At 38.4% G+C, this 17,840-nt stretch overlaps 1 protein-coding gene across 7 annotated transcripts in view; it reads left to right on the top strand.

Moving 5' to 3' along the window:
• The window catches only part of dock10 (dedicator of cytokinesis 10), a 65,583-nt gene that overhangs the window by 26,480 nt on the left and 21,263 nt on the right, over window positions 1-17,840 (top strand). For 5 of the 7 annotated variants that reach the window (XM_037981360.1, XM_037981359.1, XM_037981364.1 and 2 more), the window contains exons 2-22: window positions 3,892-4,011; window positions 7,836-7,925; window positions 8,703-8,785; window positions 10,464-10,536; window positions 10,810-10,953; window positions 11,265-11,399; window positions 11,492-11,681; window positions 12,502-12,587; window positions 13,890-13,973; window positions 14,099-14,257; window positions 14,332-14,580; window positions 14,665-14,787; window positions 15,615-15,697; window positions 15,798-15,920; window positions 16,018-16,097; window positions 16,185-16,372; window positions 16,516-16,581; window positions 16,685-16,777; window positions 16,886-17,009; window positions 17,095-17,216; window positions 17,375-17,458. In XM_037981360.1, coding sequence (XP_037837288.1) covers window positions 3,892-4,011; window positions 7,836-7,925; window positions 8,703-8,785; window positions 10,464-10,536; window positions 10,810-10,953; window positions 11,265-11,399; window positions 11,492-11,681; window positions 12,502-12,587; window positions 13,890-13,973; window positions 14,099-14,257; window positions 14,332-14,580; window positions 14,665-14,787; window positions 15,615-15,697; window positions 15,798-15,920; window positions 16,018-16,097; window positions 16,185-16,372; window positions 16,516-16,581; window positions 16,685-16,777; window positions 16,886-17,009; window positions 17,095-17,216; window positions 17,375-17,458 — 2,499 coding nt within the window. Of the gene's footprint in view, window positions 1-820; window positions 1,021-3,891; window positions 4,012-7,835; window positions 7,926-8,702; window positions 8,786-10,463; window positions 10,537-10,809; window positions 10,954-11,264; window positions 11,400-11,491; window positions 11,682-12,501; window positions 12,588-13,889; window positions 13,974-14,098; window positions 14,258-14,331; window positions 14,581-14,664; window positions 14,788-15,614; window positions 15,698-15,797; window positions 15,921-16,017; window positions 16,098-16,184; window positions 16,373-16,515; window positions 16,582-16,684; window positions 16,778-16,885; window positions 17,010-17,094; window positions 17,217-17,374; window positions 17,459-17,840 lie in introns of those variants that run through there. The other 2 variants (XM_037981361.1, XM_017429004.3) reach the window with 2 other exon arrangements.

Raw genomic sequence — 17,840 nt, 5'->3', positions numbered from 1 at the left:
TAAAGGGATCTAAAATCAAGAACAATAGAAGTTGTAAATAAGAGAGCTGCACGGTTCATATGCTGGTCTCTCATGACTGCTGCAGCCGCCGCTTTCTGTCTGTTAAAAAAGGGGAAAGCAGACACAGTGGTTTAAAAGATATAAGCATCTGTTGTATCATCAAAAGTTGTTTCCTCTTGTATAGATCTCTGTTCTGCTATAAAAGCTCAGACTGAGGAAGTGTGTGGGTGTGTGCATGTCCGTGTTTGCGTAGTTGCATGTATGAGGACAAAATACTGACAAACTCTGTACGTTTTAATTTTTTCATTTGTATTTTTACATGTTTTCTGTCTGCACTAGCTCCCAGACAGTGTTGTGTAAAAAATTTAGGCAAGTTTTCAAACAGGAAGTCAATAGTTTGTAGGTGTGTTTATGTCTGGTTTTTTTTTTTTTTTTTTTTTTTTTTTTTTTTTTTTTTTGAACACCTAGATGCTAAATTAATGAGATGGAGATGAGAGACTGACTTCCAATTTGTGTGTCGGGCATTTTTATTTGAGAGGGTTGTCTTGTCTTTGAGCAGGTAGTAACATGGAGGTTTGAAAGTTGAAGCTCTAATCTTAGATCGTCTTGTCAAATCGTCTTAAAAAAGGCACCACAGGTTCGGAGACTCGAGATGCTGATAGGTTCATTTCGAGGAGAATTTCTTGTCGTCTGTGCGTGCTCGTGCGGTAATGTGTCTGTTGGACGGCCACACATCAACTTCCTCGGTATCCACGTGTGCTGAGACAAACACACATCAACTTCCTCTGTACCCACGTGGCCTCAGACAAACTCACAGTCTTAGTTCTGCTTCTGAAAGACCACATTCCCACAATGTGTCTCTTGTGCAGTTCTTATCACCTTTAGTGTTTTCGCCTCCTTTTGATTAGACCCTAACCTGTGTGATCAATTCAACCGGGAATGAGCTTCAGGAGCAAAATCACCTTCAGGAGGAAAATAAAGAGCAAACGAGTGCGATCGGATTTCAACCGGCTGAGTATTGTATGTACTTGTATGCTTTCTTTCTACTGATCATGTCGCGCTTCAGTAAATTAGTCATTGCTTTTTGATTATTAGACGTCAGTTTGCCACAAGTTTCTTACACATTTAATGGTTTTATTGACAAAAACTCTATTTTGGTCCTTCATAAATGTGTTGTGTTTCGTATGATTATTGTTCTCGGCTTTTGCTTGTGTTTAGTTTGTCAGTTCAGCCTGACGTGAACAGGAAGAGGATCCTAAAACCATGTTTAATACGTAGCGTATGTAATTTTGCCAAAACCAACCTTGCTTAGCTGATGCTACATGACATTAAGTAAAAAGCTTGGAAAGCCAAACCTTCCCTGAAACATTTACTCTGACATCATGTGTGACATCATGAACCCACCCGCTTCTCTCTTTGCTTTAATCTAATAACCTAATCTAATCTGATCAAAAAATGTAACTATTTGATTAGTTTTTGTCTTATTAGATGTCAGAAAACTGTAAACAGTTGCCACCTTAATCTTCAAAAGCCATTTTTGTGTTTTGGCGGCAGGCGATCATGCAGTTGTCTGTGTGTTTGTCTGTCTGTTAGCAAAATATCTCTTAAACCAATGGATTGATTTTATTGAACATTTCAGACCGCAGTCAGCGGATGTACATTTACAAGTTTTGGAGTGAACCTGTTCAAAATGGTCGTCACAGCTTTAGCAAACTTTAGCAATCACATAAATGGTTATAACTCAGTTTTACAGCTACTGAGCTAAAATTCAGCGAAGTAGTGCTAACAGATTGTGAAAGATCTTTACTTCTGGCATGTAAGGCCACAGGGGACAAGCTTTCCTTCAAGGAATCACCAAACGACCAAACTACAAACCTAAACATGGACTTGAACGTTTAAATGAAAACTAAAATCTGTTGACTTTTCCTGCTTCTCATAAGGAAAAGTGAAAACATCCTAGATATTTGTGCTAAAATCTGATCTTGTTTGTTGAGAACAGTAACGTTATTTCCTTCGTTCTGTGTAATCGGTTTTAGTTTTACACTGAGAGGGCCCGTGCAGATAGTCAAACTGTCAAAGTAGCTGTGAAGTTTGGTCTACATGTGAGCTAAGCGAGAATTCATAACTTCCTCTGCGTCTCTGACCACAGCCTGCAGCACCTCCTGCTTCGCTCTGGTTTCAGCAGTGTTGCTACTTTCTGACTGACAGGAGCTGCTGACCGTTAATGAGAACCGTGTTTAATGCTGTGTGTGACTCACTGATGAAAGGGGCAATAGTTTAGGTACTTTTTTAGTAAGTTCAGTGAGAAGTGAAAGGTAACTTACACCGGAATGTGTTGTGTGATGTGCGTTTGGTATGTTTTTAGTGAATCTAAAAGAAACCGTTACATCATGGTTTCATTTAAATAGAAAGAAATGTACACTCAGTTGTTGTATGTAAATGAGTTTTATTATCTAAACCGTTTTATTATCTAAACTGTCTCCAGTGGGGTGTGTTCAAGCTGAACTTTAGCTGCGACACAACTTCCCCAACAAGTTATTTATGTACCAGTGATGTCATGGTAAAACCCAGAAATGTTATGATTGTGATCATTTTTTTTGTTTTTGTATGATAGTTTAGATCTTTTTTTTTTGGCTGTGGCAAAATTTACTCTGACTAATATCATCTTCAAAAGGCATATTTGTGAGAAACCGTCTCATGTCACTTAGGTTTCTTATTTATATGCTGTAAATGGTAGTGGTACATACTGTAAGTGTCCTTGGGCAAGACACTTCACCTGCCTTTCTTACTGGTGGTGGTCAGAGGGCTCAGTGGCGCCGGTGTGATGGCAGCCTCACTTCTGTCAGCCCGCCCCAGGGCAGCTGTGGCTACAATGTAGCTGACCGCCATCAGTGTATGAAAGGGTGAATGACTGTAGTGGGAAGCACTTTGGGGTCCTTGCACTAGATAAACCTCTATACAAGTGCAAGCCATTGACCATTTTACATTATTTAATAAATATTATGATTTGGATAAGATGACATGTTTTGGTCACACAGTATTTAGTCAGTTAGACCAAGCTTCTTTCAGTTATTTGTTCTCATATAGTTGTTAAATGTAAATAATTTTTGTATCACATACTACTTTATATCTTAAACTACTGTATCCTGTTGTACACATTGTACATTATTGCATCATATAGGGGTGGGCTATGTCTCATATGTACTTATTTATTGTAAATTTTTCCTTTTATCAAACATTAAATAACTATATTGCAAGTACAAATTGTTGCGGTGATGTTCTTGCCATCTGCATGTGATTCCCTGGGAGTTTCTTTTTTTTTTTTTTTTACACGCACACACAAAAAATAAGAGTTCAAGTGAGTTAGCAGGCACTCAAAGTCAGTAAATCGAGAAAAGATGAATGAGTTGTTTTCAAGTAAAACAGGACTGGCTCATCTGGCTTTCGTTTGAATTTTGCAAGGAAGGCATTGAATAAAATGTTGTAGTCAGCAAAACATTACCACAAAATATAACAGTAAAACAAATTAATTTCACCACCTGTACTGTTGTCCGCTGCTATACACGAACTGTCTTTGTTAAGGGGCTTTTATACAGTAATTTAGAGCCTATTTTAAAATAACAAGATATACAGTACATCGTGTATTGTGTTAAACCCTCAAATATCAAGATATTATTTATAGGCCATATCCCTCACCCCTAGTATGATACGTTATTGTATCTATCTGTGCAACATTACACTTTATTGTATCATAACATGTTGTACTATTCTCTGTTTGCTAAAATACATTTTATAGTACTGTATTGTATTACACTATATTGTAGCATGTATCATTCAGTTGTATAGTATTGTACCATAATCTGAATATTTGTTTTCTTCTTCTTTTTGCAGCAGGAGAAGCCTAAGTTGATCGATCCTCTTGACTATGAGGCTGTCATCTCTGAACTGGTGGATGAGTTGAAGGAGGACCCTCTCAGAGACCTGCTCCTTTTCCCTGACAATGATTTCTCGGTAAGAGTGTTTGTGAGCTTGAGTCTGGTCCGGTCATGAAGAGGAAGACGCTTTCAATTCCGATTAGGACTACCTGGTATCAGAAAAAAAAAACTAAACAAAACATTTAATTGCAATATTTTTGTTAGCATCTCGGTTGATGTCATCTAAACTGGGTGTGACCATTTAGAGCAGTGAGGGTCGTTTTGATTGGCCATTTGTATTATGGGATGCAGAGCGCAAATGAATGAATTCAACAGCGTAGGATTTATTGCAGTCTAAGCACTCCATAGAAATGTTGATATTCCACACAATGATATTGCAACGAAGGTCATTTTTTGATATGTTGTGCAGCCTAGTTCAAATCTGAATCTAGCCTTCTTGACATATTCCTACATCTTTAAATATTCAACCACCCACTCCACCCCCCACCTCCACGATTTCCAACCATCAGCCACCACATTAAACATATGACCAACTTGCTACAAGTCATGCTTCTGACAACACCTGCTTATTTTGTCCTGTTACTCATACAGCGCTAATAAAAATAGTAATAGTAATAGTAATCTCAGCTGCCGATTTAGGACTGTTGGCTGTTTAATGAATTATGGGACTTAAGTTAAAGTTAACTCACCCTAAGTCCCGAAGTTGGAAAACCCTATAATGAAACCGAGTCTTCAGGTACAGAGACATGTGCTGCTGCTAATCCTGCTAGCCAGGGATCTTTATAATCCTTCACTTTTACTGGTTCAGTGGCTCAACGTGAAGGGGGGGATGCCGACGGTAAATCTGAGCTCACCCTGAACCATAGTTTCCATTTTAGAAACCTTTTAAAATAAGCTACAATGACAACAACAGTCACTGGGACACTCTGAGTTGTTGTTTTTTCTTTCTCTTTTGGGAGGGGGAGAGTTGTGTGGTAGGTGTTGTGTTGAAAAAGGCACCTCAACTGCAAAAGTAGTGTTCAGAAATAAGTTTGTGAGTCATTGCCGGGTGACAGTGAAAAACAAAACAAAAAGACGTTAATGGCAGTCTCGCCAATTCTTCAAATTTGCCCATTTTAACTGTACTTCGAACTTCTAAAAATCACTGCCCATCCCTACACGACATCAATTTATTTTTTGCTATTAATCCTTTGTTGGATGATTTAACTTGTTTAATTTTACTTTCAGTTAACCTGTCAACAGGTCTAAATTTATCTCTCTATTTCATTCAGAGACAACAGTTCTGCGTTGGCTGCCTTTGTCAGTTGTGAAGTGAGGGAAAGATCTGCTCTAAAAAATAAAACCTAATGGTTTATCAATATTTTATTTAAGTTATTACAACAGTTTTATCTATGAATTTGACCGTGCCAGGCTCATGTTAAAAAGGGCGAGCAGCATTTTTCACTCAATCATCATCTATTCACATTAATCCTACATGTAGCGCATCACAGTCTTTTTATTATAGTTGAGATTGATTCTCTTGGGCTCTTTGTTCATTATGACCTTCATTACTTTACTGACACTTTGCTGCAGATGTGCACCCACTGCACAATAAAATGGCCTCATCAGCTGCTTGTAGTGAAGAGACTCGTTTGCTTTTGATCCAAGAACTAAAGCTTTAATGCATGAATCAGCTTTAGCAAAGTCATCTGATTTTTTTTTTTTAATTTCCGCAACACATAGTCTGTTTCTATAAATGTGAATATAAGTGGCTTCTCAGGGTATTCTTAATCAAGAGCAGACTTTTACTCTCGCTCTGCTTCTTTGCCAGATCACCGTTGAGCTCAGAATTGTGGCCAGCTCACTGTGCAGCATGTAAATCAAACTTTCTCTGCTTATGCTGACTTGTTGTTATTCCTTCACTGCATTTGCAGTCACATGCTAAGCATTTAATTCAGAATATGGATGTCCACCTGAAAGACTGAATGTTGATTTTCCCATTTTATGGATCGTAAAATGTGCTTTTTATAATTGGATCTGCATGATTTGTAGGTGAAGTTATTAGTTTTTTTAATGTATGCTGAGAAAGCAAACCTATATTAAGATGTTTGACTGGACAGAAATAATTTTAAGAAGCAATTATTGAACATTGCATTAAATACTGATTTTTTTTTTTTTTTTTGCAGTGAAGTATTATTGAAAGTCCTAAGAAGTCAGCGGTTTTTATAAAAGCATTTTTTCTAACATGTTCCATCAACAACTGCAGATTAATGTGTTATTAGCAGATTGTATGTAAAATAAATACATCAGTAATTTGGTGCTGTGGTTCCTAATTTTCTGTCTTTAAACACATAAAATAACAGCAGTGGAGGCCGTAATCCTAATAATCAAGGTCATAATGACAAATAAGTCTCAATTCTTGTGGTGCTATTTTTTTATTATCAACTAATCCCTACATTCTTAATCCTAACAAGTTTGAGGAAAACACATCATTAGCAATCATTTTAAAATGTAATTTGTGGGCTTTGATTAGTGCATGGAGATGGTGCTGGGGCACATGAATGTGAACAGTTTGTTAATACTCTTGATATCAAAATAAAATCATCAGGCATTTAAAAGTTATTTCAGCTTTTGACATTTTGATGATGGTTATAAAGAAATCTAAATTTTAATTGTTTTTTTCTGTCCATCAAAGACAAGTGATTCATCCTCTTTTGTTCTTTTTCACATGTTAGATACAAATAAATTAAAGAAAGCTGATTTGAAATAAAATTGTAAACATAAGATAAGTATTTGGCTGACATAATTTCAACCGATGATTAGGGTAACAGCAGGTTGGAAACGTTGAGTTCCTCATTTGGGTGAAAGTCTTCGTTTTTTGGATAAGACGTGAGAATATATGGGAAAAAGTGTGGAACTGAAATTCTAGAAATTTCCCTTGTGGAAAAAACCCACTAATTTAGCATGTTCTTCGCATGTGATCAGATAAAACCAAAAAAACAAAACATGAGAACATGTGGTGCCATGTAGAGCACATGCAGAAATAATTACAGCACAGCGTACAACATGTGGTAAAATGAGACAGCTTGTCGTTCTATAGGTTTCAGATATGTAACATAGGTTTTGTATGGGAATTCTTGTCTTTCATACTATGAAAATGTTCCAAAACCATGTTTCTAATATGAAAATCACACTTCACACGTGTTTCATATTTGTACATGTGACAACATGGGACATGTGTGTGATTTTCCACATGTGAAGTTTGTGTGATTTTTTTTTTGTAAGGGTTGAGTAGACAAAAAGCACATCTCTAAACCCAAGATTTTATGTAATTTTGACACTTCGTATAGTATTTTTTAAACTGCCACCAGCACGCTGCTCAAAAAAGGTAAATCTAGCTAATGACACCTTGTGGCTTGTGGAAGAAAGTTATTATTTCATGAAAGAATTCATGTTATTTCAATAGAAGTTAATTGGTGTCAGAAACACGGCACCTGGTGACATTTTAAAGCACCTTCCGGTTGGGTTCATGTGGCAGACTTAGTGATTAAATCTGTCTGTGAATGTACAACTTCTGTGTAAATTATGTAAAATGTTATGTTGAATTCATTTTTAGGAGCTATAATGTATCAAATATGAAACTAAACCATGTTATAGGGTGGGGCTGTCAGAGGAAACACGAGTGGATAATTTCTTATTGACAATAACAGGTGTTTCCCAAAGGATGCGGTAAGTTTTTAGGAACCGAACAAACTTCTTTAGTAGATCTTTTGCAAGTCGTTTTGTTCTTTTGAAATGTCCTTTATATACAATAAACATCAATTCTACCTGTGGGCTACAGAAATCTATCTATTTTAGACTTTTCTTAGTCTGAGGGATGCATTTCTTAACCAACACATTGTTACCCCTTTATTTCTCCAGGTTTCCACGGTGCCTCAGGAGAGACGAACTCTCAATTCAACTGTTCCCGAGGGGGCAGAGCTGCAGGCTGAGTGTCTGCTGGTCAGACAAGTAAGACGATTTATTTATGAGCACGTTTGACTCACTAACTAAAGCGACTGCAGTTTGAAGGGGAAAAGAAATTGGCTGCTGGTAGATTTGTCTGTTTAGATCGGCCTTAATAAAGAACTTCCTGATAGCAAAGACTTAGTTTCACCATACCTCTAAAATAAACTTGAAGTGTGAATGTGTCAGGGTTCTGAACAGATCAGCCAGCCAGTTAAGTTGAAAAGTAAATATTGAATCATACGGATGTTCCTCAGACAGTCATGGCTCACTGGAGACGAGCGTACTGTTTCTGACTTTGTTTATGTGTGTGTACACCCTCCTGATTCTAGTTGAATGTCATGAAATGTTGGCTATATTTAAAATTTGTGACATTGTTAACAAATGTCAAATATCATTTTGTGAAATGAATTAAAACGATTTTTAATGCTGCCTTGAACAAACAGACAGGATGTGAAACTCGCCTGCAGCCTGTGTGACTTCCACTGTACCACACATGCCCTCAGAGAGCAGTGTTTCAAGCAGACAACTAATCTCTGGAGATGTAAAGATATCTTTATCTGCAGATTCCCTGGGGACCAAATCCTAATTTAGTTCATTTCATTATTCAAATACGCTAATGATAAATCCCAGCCTGCACATCAGGCCTCTCCCTGTACAGTCATTTTTCTCTAGCTGTCTTTATTCTGTGTATATATATTACCTGCTCCAGGCCTTTGTATCCTCTAAGAGATTGGCGTTTTTCAGTAAAAGTTAATATTTATTCTTCATCTTCTTTTTCAGGCCTGCAAATATTACAATTCTGAGCTGAATGTGGTCCAGTTCAAATTTGATGACTATGCTGGAGACTATCGCCTGCTGCCCAGGTACACTTATACAGCATCGCTTGTATAACCATGCATAATTTTATAGAAATTAGCATTTTGAGACTACAATGTTTAAAATGGTTTATTTTAAACTATGCTGATAAGCTAAACATTAATCTACAACAAAAGTGGATTGCTGTTCTCTTAAAACAAATCCAATATCAAAACCTTTTATAATAGAAAAAGTTGAAGTGAATGCATTTTTATATTATTGCATTTCTTAGGAAAATATATATATTTTTGTTCTTTTTAGTTTTAACCTAGGGTTAGTTAAATTTAAACCACTAATTTCAACTTTTTGAAAACTGGATTTTATTTATTGTCCATTGGAGTGGACTTTAGAAGTCACTATTTCTTAGTCTAAACCATTTTCCAGCTTCTTCAGGAAGCTCAGATTTGACAATGGCCAGAAGTGCTTTACGCAGAGAAATCATACTTTGCTAAAAACCTCAGAAAGGACTACTTTATTGTCTGAGGACCCTAAATAAGAGCAAACAGGCGACAACTTTCGTACATTATTTTTCTGTCACTGACCCCTTCATATGTTTGTGTGCATGTTAACAAATGTTTTATTTTTAAAGCTTAAAATGATGCTTATGAAACACAATTAGGATTTGATTGGCATTCTGATTTGACAAAAGCATTTTTCCTTATGAATGATAACCTAGAAATAGCTTCTAATAGCAAGGATCAGCGCATCGTTGAACTTGAATGACCCCGCTGCAGTTTCTCCACCATCTTGTTCTTCCTAATGACCTTTCAGCTCTCACCATCCCACTTTTTTTAAATGCCATTCATAAGTTCAACACCCATTTAATTAGTCAATTTCTGATTTAAATCCAGCTGCCAGTCATTCAAGCAGAGTTTTGTCCGTCCCAGTGAGACGGACCCAGAACAACCCTGCAGCCACAGGAATGTCCCTCCTCTGTCCCATGGGTTGCCACTGTATTCTTTCACTCAGTTCACATGACCTATGAAATGACATCAGGAATGAACTGTAAAATAAAATGAGGCTTAAACACAAGTTAGAGCACACCACTTATAAAGCTCCAGTCCATAAGGTTCAGAGGTCCTGTCATTTATAATGTGGGAAACACAACTCTTGTACCGTTTGTTTGCTTTGCTGGTAAGCTCGCTGTTTGCAAACAGATTTATGGAGCAAGCTGAAGTGAAATACGCTCTCGAAACCGTCGTACAATGGGGGGAATTACAGCTGGTTGTCACTGCTGTGATTTGAGCGGCGCGTCTTCCATTTTTGCAAGCCAAAATGTCAGTGGCTGGACCACAATCACCACAACGTCTCCAAGCGTGGTCCAGCGAGATATTTTGTTGGCTAGTTTTTGCTGCATTTAGCAGAGGGAGGCTCCAGTGTTTTCCTCCACAGACTGCAGCCTCTCTGTCTGCACCTCACAGCACACACACAAAGACATTTTCTCCCTGAGCTTGCGCACAAAGACGGGTCCGTCTGTAAAAATCAGTGGAGCGGGATGGAGCAGGAGCTGCCTATTGTTGACTCCTGACAGAGAGCGATGGAGCAGAGTCAGCCACTCCCGGTTGTTTGCTTCACTCTGATTGAACGCATTAATCAAACTCTCAAATTAGTCTCCTCTTTCTGAGTGGGTCATGATCGGAAAGTCATTTTTTAACAACTTTTTGTCCTTTTGCCTTTTCTTTCAAGAAAAATGTACAAAGCAGAGAAGCTGCCGTCTCATTCCTTTGAGATCGACTATGAAGATGTGGATAAAGATGAGGTCAGTGATGACCATATTCTTTTCTGCTGACATCCTGACTCTCTTGTTTAAGTTCAGTTGGACAGCTAAAGCTGAAAACATACTACGTTAGATTGGTTACTTCATCCACAAGTCAGTGGGAAATGGTTCATGGAGTTCATTTTCATGACAAAATGCCAGAAAAAAAGTCTAGAAAGTTTCTTTCTGAATTGATCTGCTGTATTTTGGAAAAAAAAAAAAAAAAAAAGAAAGGAAAACTTAGTTTGTCTCTGACCAGATGTGTTTGTTTAACAGGATACCACCTCTCTGTCCTCGTCCAAAGGAGGAGGGGGCGGAGGTGGAGGTGGAGGTGGGGGTGGAGGGATTGGTGTGTTTCGGTCAGGGTGGCTGTACAAAGGGAACTTCAACAGTACTGTCAACAACAGCATCACCGTGCGGGTGAGGAAGCCACCCATCCTCATCATCACGCCTTAATTCGTTTTTACCCTGAAATGTTCACGCTCTTAAGATTAATTTAGTATTGAATTCTGACTACAGCTGATGACAGATTTTATTTAAAGAAGCAGGAATACCGTAACGTTAAAGCCAAATTGCCTTTACATCACCTACCATTTGAAGTTCAGAGTTAACCTTAGGTCAAACTGAACTCAAAAATAATTGTGACTGTTGTCCTGAGCTTTGGTAAATAAAATGATTAGTTCCTGTTAACCTAAATGCAGGTTATTTAAACCATATCTCTGTATGTGCAGTCATTCAAAAGGAGGTATTTCCAGCTGACTCAGCTGACAGATAACTCCTACATCATGAACTTCTACAAGGATGAAAAGATCTCCAAGGAACCCAAAGGTTGCATCTTTCTTGACTCATGTACGGGTGTGGTACAGGTGGGTGTCACATCACAATCCTTGAAGCACAAAATAAACCACACTCTGGCTGTGTTATCGCATCATACTGACTCTTCTTTCATCCCCTAAAGAATAACCGCCTGAGGAAACACGCCTTTGAGCTGAAGATGAATGAAGTCACAACATATTTCGTGCTGGCTGCGGAGAGCGAGCAAGACATGGAGGAGTGGATCAGCACTTTGACTCGAATCTTACAGATCAGTCCCCATGACGGGCCGGCCCCTGACCGCAAGAGTTTGGATCTCACTGAGCATCGGCAGGGTGAGATGTTACAGTATTCAGTGAACTCTGCCTATGACGTGTATTGAGATAGAAGGCTGAAAATTAGACCAAAAAGCAAAAGGAAGCAAAGTAATTAGAGGAATGAATTGCATTTGAAGTAAAGAGAAAGAAAATTTGGCAGCATTCTTTGATTCCAACACATGGAAAAATCACTGTGTCCTTAGGAGAGGATTTATTTTTCTTTCTGTTTGACTTGCTTAAATTAAACCATATTTATCATCAAGACATAGTCTTGTTAGAAATTTTCATTTTTTAAGAAATTAGACCAGAAAGTGACTCCACCTTTTGTTTTGCTCATCAGATGGAATTATTGTGTGGAGAAACCTTAAGAGTTAAGTATGTTAAATGTCGAACATTTTGGTTCACAGCCTAAAACCTAACATGGCATACTGATAGAGTGCTGTGAAAAGTGAAGGAATGATGTAATTCCCCCTGCCATTATGGCTCTGCAGTTCTGTTAGCAGACCTCTAAATCAAGCCTGTGGGTGTGTGTTGACTTACCAATAATGAGTCATTTTATTCAGCATGGCTTTTTGAAAGATTCGCTCCAGGCAACATGAGAGGTATATTTCTGCAGAGGTCTGCCCTCCCTAATATCCACGACCGCTGTAAATGCAGTCATATTTTATTCCTAATTAGATATATGTCTGCTGGCTCTGGTCAGAAGGTATTTAGTTTACAGCTGAACATAGTTAAGAAACATTGCTTGGATAAACTTTCTCATCCAATCAGTGAAGGGAGTCGTCACTTATAGAAAAAGACTCTCAGGAGTTCTGATTGGGTTTTGTTCTCTTTGCAGACGTGTTTGACCTGTCTCTGAGTGACTGCTGTTTGCAGGAAAATGATGAAACTACGGAAAATGGCATCAATCCAGAACTGGCAAAGGTTAGTTTTAGTCACAGCTGTCGTTTTACAAACAGAGCTAGAACTCTGACGTGACTGCAAAAACTTAGACTTGTTGAACTTACATATGTGTTTACTTTTTTTTTCTTTGTCTGAAAGCAACAGTGCACATCAATAAACAATAAACACCAGTTAACCAAAACAGTAGTTTATCTTTCTGTGGTTCATTTGCACACTGAACCCAAACTGTGTGCAATTTTTGCTTTAAAATTAAGATATTTGTTGATGTAAGCAGGTTTCAAGAATGAATTGTTACCAACATGTCCCAAATATTTTAACTGCATACATACAGTCAGTTCTGTGACTTCAGTAAGAACTAATTCATTCTTCTTAAAGCAATATGTCAGCTCTTTTGAAGTGGAGTTCAGTAGGAATGTTATGAAGAATCAATATCCTACCTGTTGTCGATAGCTTTTTTTGGTGACCTCAGTTTGGAGAAATAGTTTCATTCTGACTGAGCATGGTCAAAACCTCTGGAGTCTTGAAACAACTATCTCAAAGATTTCACAGTAGTTCATTCAAACTCTATTATACAAACCTTTACATCATTGTCAGTTTTGCAATACCCATTTATTTACATAGTTACATGCATTCTGTGGTTTTGTGAGAGCAAAAGCAGAGCAGCAGAAGTCAGTTGTGGTGACTCATGTGGCACTTTCTGCAGAAATGTCACATATCTGCCAGATTAACTGTGTATTATGAAGTCAACGGCAGTGTTAGAACCCCATTTCAAAACATCTAAACTATTTCTTCAACACTGGTCATATGCATTCACATTATACTGTGCATACATACAACCTGGTGGTGACGAAAAACAATGTTTTCAAAGACTATTTTTAAAAAGTTTGATTATGTGTATTTAACTCTCCCCTAGCCTTCAGGTCAAATTGACTCAAAGTTATAAGGGCTTCTCTACCTCTCTTTGTCTCCCTCTCTCTTCTTAGGGCTTCAGGAGGGTTAATGTGTAGCAAATATTTATTGTGAAATATAAATAATTTCCTATATTTTTAGGTGCACACAGTGCTTCTTGGTGAAACACAAATGACATAAATACTGGATTTTTTTTGGCATACAAGAAAAACCTACAAGTTGTTTGATTTATAAGCTGAAAACATAAAAAATGGTGAAAACAAATTTCCAAAATGCACATAAATTATCAGAAAAGTAAAGTCTTGCTGCTTTGTTTTATTGAAGTCTTCTCATAACAGACTTACATGGTTATTTATTTATTTTTATTTTTCTGATGGTCTTCTTCCTGTTTTCCTGCTGTCCGTCCTGTTACAGTATATCTCTGAGACCGATGAGAGAATTCGCTGTGCTAGAAGAGAAGAGCGCCTGAATCTGTTTTCTCTGGATCCTGACACTCCTGTAAAACCTCTTTTACATTATTTTCATTGAAACCTAAAATATTGATTTGATTCATCCTTGCTCTTTACGGTTTATGATTCTTTTTGATGCATGCCTCAAAGTAAAGTGTGTTTCTCTTACCTCAGGTTCTGAGGAGCCCGCGGACTGAACATTCATTATCCGACAGCACACCAGTGCGTCCGTTTGAGGAGAAGCTGGGCAGAAGGTTCATGATAACCTGCAAATCTCTCAATCTTATGCTGCAAGCATGTGTCAACGAGAGTGAAACTGGACCAGTCACCAATGTAAGGATGAAACCGAGGAAACAATACTGATCAAAAATGTGCAGAGCTGATAGAAATAATTTTTGCTCCTTTAGATCGAACCCTTCTTTGTATCGCTGGCTCTGATGGATGTACGAGAAGGGAGAAAGGTTTCTGCAGACTTCCATGTAGACCTTAACGAGGAAGTGGTGCGTCAGATGCTCGGAGGCTGCGCCAACAGGATGGCGGCCCCAGGAACTGGGGGCGGAGCTCAGGAGAACGGCTTGTGCTCTCCTGCTGAGAAGAAGCCAGGTGACTGTCACCTCAGCCAGGACTTGGAGCAGTGGCTGTGTTTTCCCCAACAGGTGCAAGAAGGTTCCTTCTTCGGTGCATTCATTTTACTCTGCATTTATTCTGATTCTAATATGTCTCTATCGGATGCCACGCAGGCCATTTTCTCAGTGACCAACCCCCATACTGATATAGTCATGGTGGCAAAAGTGGAGAAGGTGCTGATGGGAAATATTGCATTTGGCACTGAACCTTATATCAAGAATACAGACTCCAGCAAGGTCAGGAAAAAAATGTATTTTTATGAACTCTACTATAATTGTGTTACATCTGTATTAACATGTTTTAATTTGTTTTCACATATATGTTTTTTTCTATAACTGACTGACATCACTGAGCTAAAGCAAAGATTGTCAAGAACATGATTGCCATTTGGAGTGAACGTGATTTAAGATGGCCACCTCAGCTAATTACCCTTAGCAAATACAGAAATAGCTGTAACTCAAGTTAAAATGTGGTGTGGTAGTAGCTGAGAGAAATTTCCAGCACATAGTCTAAGGGCAGTGGCTTGTGCATAATACTTTGAGAACCAAATGGGAAGATTTTGTGGCCCAGTTATGGCTGGGGAACCACCAATTGATGTTCATTGGTTTATAGTGTTTTATCTTAGAGTAGGCTGTGAAACTCAGCCCATAAAACATACTGTTAAGGCATTTATTGTAAGAGAAAAAATGGCCTGATCTAATAAACTGTTTAGACTGACATTTGCTAAATGGTTTTCCTGTAAAGCCAGAGTTTATCTTCTTTGCGGGATGCCAAGATAGGGCAGAAATTAGGTTTTTCCAAGATCCTATCCAAGATATTTTCTTGCGTTCCCCGCTGGCAGAGCTCCATGTGGTCCCTGTTTAAACAGCTAAGTGAATTAGCAGACATTCAACCTGCTGCCAGAGTTACCGTGTTAAACAATCCCCTGATTTAGTCTGTCACTCTGTCATTGTCGGCTAGAATTTAGAGCTGATCACATACCACTGTGTGTTCAAAAGTGTAAGCCTTGTGTTTGTTGTTAAAATCTCTTTTTGCCAACATTCCATGCTTGTGTTTTGAGCAGACTGTGCAGAAGACTTTAAAATCCAACAAACAGTTTTGCAGCAAGCTTGGGAAGTACCGTATGCCGTTTGCGTGGTCTGTCAGGTGAGTGTCTTAAAGGTTTATTTAAAAGTGTGCTTGGTTGCCTTCATGGGTTATGGTCCTACTAACAGTAAAATTTGATGTGCCTATTTATCTATGATAGGTCTGTGTTCAAAGACAGCCATGGCGCATTGGACCGAGACACTCGTTTTTCACCTCTTTTCAAGCAGGAGAGCAACAAGATTTCCACAGATGACCTGATAAAGTTGGTGTCCGAGTACAGGAGGTAAGACGGCATCTGTGTGAATATTAGAGCTTGTGCTTTTCTCCAAAATTATTTACACATTTGCTTATAATTGTGGTGCCAACTTTTGTCTTTGCAGAGCTGAGAAGAACAGCAAACTTCAAACTATACCTGGAACATTAGACATTGCATTAGACTACGTCCCGATGGAGCATCCCAGTACGTTTTTGCGTTGAGCCAACATCCTCCCCACTGTCTGCCTCTTTGTTTTTTTTTACTTGTTTTCAAAAAAAATCTTTCTTTCAGACTGCGTGACTTCCTCATATGTACCGGTGAAGCCTTTCGAAGAACTGACCAAACACCAGCCCACCGTGGAAGTGGAGGAGTTTGTCCAGGACTCCACCAAGTTCACCCAACCGCACCGCGTCTACAGAAACCACATCTACGTCTACCCCAAACACCTCAAGTACGACAGTCAGAAGAGCTTTGCCAAGGTATCATTAAATGAAATCATTCCTTATTGTTAATTGGACATTAAATTACTACCAGCCAACGTCTTTATTCCTGTGTTTTTATTGTGCAGTTTTTATGTGTTCACTCATTATTATTATTATTACAATGGTGCTCTTGTTTGCAGGCTCGTAACATTGCAGTCTATGTAGAGTTTCGCAGCTCAGACGATGAGGTTGCCAAACCTTTAAAGGTAGAGCATTATTCAAAGAAACACAAATTGCAAATGGGCTTTTATGCGATGTCCCCCCTCCCAGTTAGGTTTTAAACTTCATGGGAATTTCTGTTTTTATTAGTGCATCTACGGCAAGCCAGGAGGACCAGTTTTCACCACAACAGCCTGTTCTACAGTCCTACATCATTCCCAGAACCCCGACTTCTATGATGAAGTAAGTTGGAAAGGAATGGAAGAAATTTCAGCAGTCATCACATAGAAATGTCCACTTTTCTTCATAACTCTAAATCTGCAACCCCTTATAATGTCTTTATTATCTCAGGTGAAGATTGAGCTTCCCATCCAACTTCATGAAAAACACCATCTACTTTTCTCCTTTTACCATGTCACCTGTGACATCAATGCTAAGACTAATGCTAAGAGGAAAGAGGCCTTAGAGACACCAGGTAAAGATGGTGATAAACTTTGAGCCAGGCTGTGTGATAGCTGATTCTGCAGACTTGGTTTGAAAATGTTTTTTTCTTTTTGTAGTGGGTTATTCTTGGCTGCCGATATTGAAAGAAGGTCGTGTGTCATCTCAAGAGTTCAACATTTCTGTCTCCTGCAACCTGCCACCTGGATACCTCAGCATAAAAGAAGCCAGCAATGCCAAGGTGAGACTAATAAAGACTAAAAGTAGGCAGGAAAGGATCATAAGTGAGAATGCAGCTGTGCGATAAAAACATTAACGTATGAGATGTGAAGGATGTTCAGCATTGAGGCACAAGTTTATGTTTCCAGGGTTCAAACTACAGCTGTGCCCTTTTTACAGAATGGAGCTGATGTGAAATGGGTCGATGGAGGAAAAGCTATCTTCAAAGTGTCCACCAATGTCATCTCAACAGTATACACTCAGGTAAAACCACGGATTGCACGTACATTAATTACTTTTGAGCATCAAATGTAAAAACATGCACCATTAAAAGACTATGCTAAATTGTGTCCATGCAGCTTGTAAAAAGGCATATCTGTCATTTAAGAAATATAATGGCAAATAGTGTCATCTGACATGAACCGACCTTTTGAACACTGGATCTGCATCATTTACATTCTAGTGCATCAAAAAGGCGGAGTCTGTACATCATTTAAACTGGTGCTTATATGGATAATATGTGATACTGACCTACCTTTATTCCAGTCGTACGGCTGATGAAAACAAAACAGTGTTGTTTTAATTCTAACGTCAAAAAGTAGCTTTTAATTATTTAATAATGTCAGCGAATCTGATTAATATGATG

This window comes from Kryptolebias marmoratus, linkage group LG2, assembly GCF_001649575.2.
Source record: "Kryptolebias marmoratus isolate JLee-2015 linkage group LG2, ASM164957v2, whole genome shotgun sequence".
Taxonomy (NCBI): domain Eukaryota; kingdom Metazoa; phylum Chordata; class Actinopteri; order Cyprinodontiformes; family Rivulidae; genus Kryptolebias; species Kryptolebias marmoratus.
The sequence above is the reverse complement of the archived record's forward strand: the minus strand, read 5'-3'. Positions and strand labels throughout refer to the sequence as shown.